This window comes from Contarinia nasturtii, unplaced genomic scaffold, assembly GCF_009176525.2.
Source record: "Contarinia nasturtii isolate CC-2019 unplaced genomic scaffold, AAFC_CNas_1.1 Cnas_scaffold_521, whole genome shotgun sequence".
Lineage (NCBI taxonomy): Eukaryota > Metazoa > Arthropoda > Insecta > Diptera > Cecidomyiidae > Contarinia > Contarinia nasturtii.
In genome coordinates this window covers 2,553-3,330 of record NW_022197874.1, presented here as the reverse complement: position 1 = coordinate 3,330, position 778 = coordinate 2,553, and the positions used below count along the sequence as shown (strand labels likewise).

General features: G+C 32.6%; 1 protein-coding gene across 1 annotated transcript; it reads right to left on the bottom strand.

The window, feature by feature from the left end:
- Positions 1 to 61: 61 nt before the first annotated feature.
- On the bottom strand, positions 62 to 548 carry LOC116339368 (phosphatase and actin regulator 2-like; the record flags this gene model as incomplete). Its single annotated transcript, XM_031765205.1, has 1 exon — positions 62 to 548. A coding segment is annotated over one exon (487 nt), but the record flags the coding sequence as incomplete, so codon positions are not given.
- Between the last annotated feature and the right edge of the window lie 230 nt (positions 549 to 778).

The following is a 778-nucleotide window of genomic DNA, read 5'->3' as shown; positions in this document are numbered from 1 at the left end:
GACCACCAGAATGGGCCAAAACGTTACATTTTTCAACGTTAGAATGTCCTCAAAACATTACAAATTCGTTAAATCGAATTATTTTTTTCTCTTTGAGCTCATCCACGGTTGGTCTGAAACTAAGTTTTCGTAGGAGAAATCTTTTCTTTTCCTCCTTTTGTTTCTTTTCTTCAGCTGGAGATTGACTTTTTAAAATATTGCGCTCAATTAATTCTTCCGGGGTAGGTCTCATTGATAGTCGTCTTATCAATTTTGCACCAATTGCCTCTTTTGATTCTTGTCTTTCATTCTCACTTTGCATATGTAAAATATTTCTATTAATCAATTCCTCCATGTTTGGTCGCAGTGACAACTTCAATGAAAGGCTTTCTTTTCGTGCTAGTTTAGTTGTGGATTTATCACTCATAGGAGTATCATCGCGAAACAATATTGGTCCATCACTGTGATCACTATCAGTACTTGTATCTTCGCGAATTACAAAAGGATGAGAATTTTCTTTATTCTCTAAATTGTTCGATACTCCCAAGCCAAAGCGAACAGGGTGGTTTCTATTGTAATTGAAAAAAAAAATCATTATGAATATAAAGAAAACAAATTCACAAATTGAATGAATTTTTTAATTTAGTTTTCACAAGTGTAGACTTAAATCAATACTAATAATAACTGCACCTAACAGTGTTCTTTCGCCTTGGTGATTTACAAATATGTGATGATTTGGCGTATGTGTCATATCTATTTTTTTTTTTTGCAAATATTCAATTTTTGGCCATTTTTGATC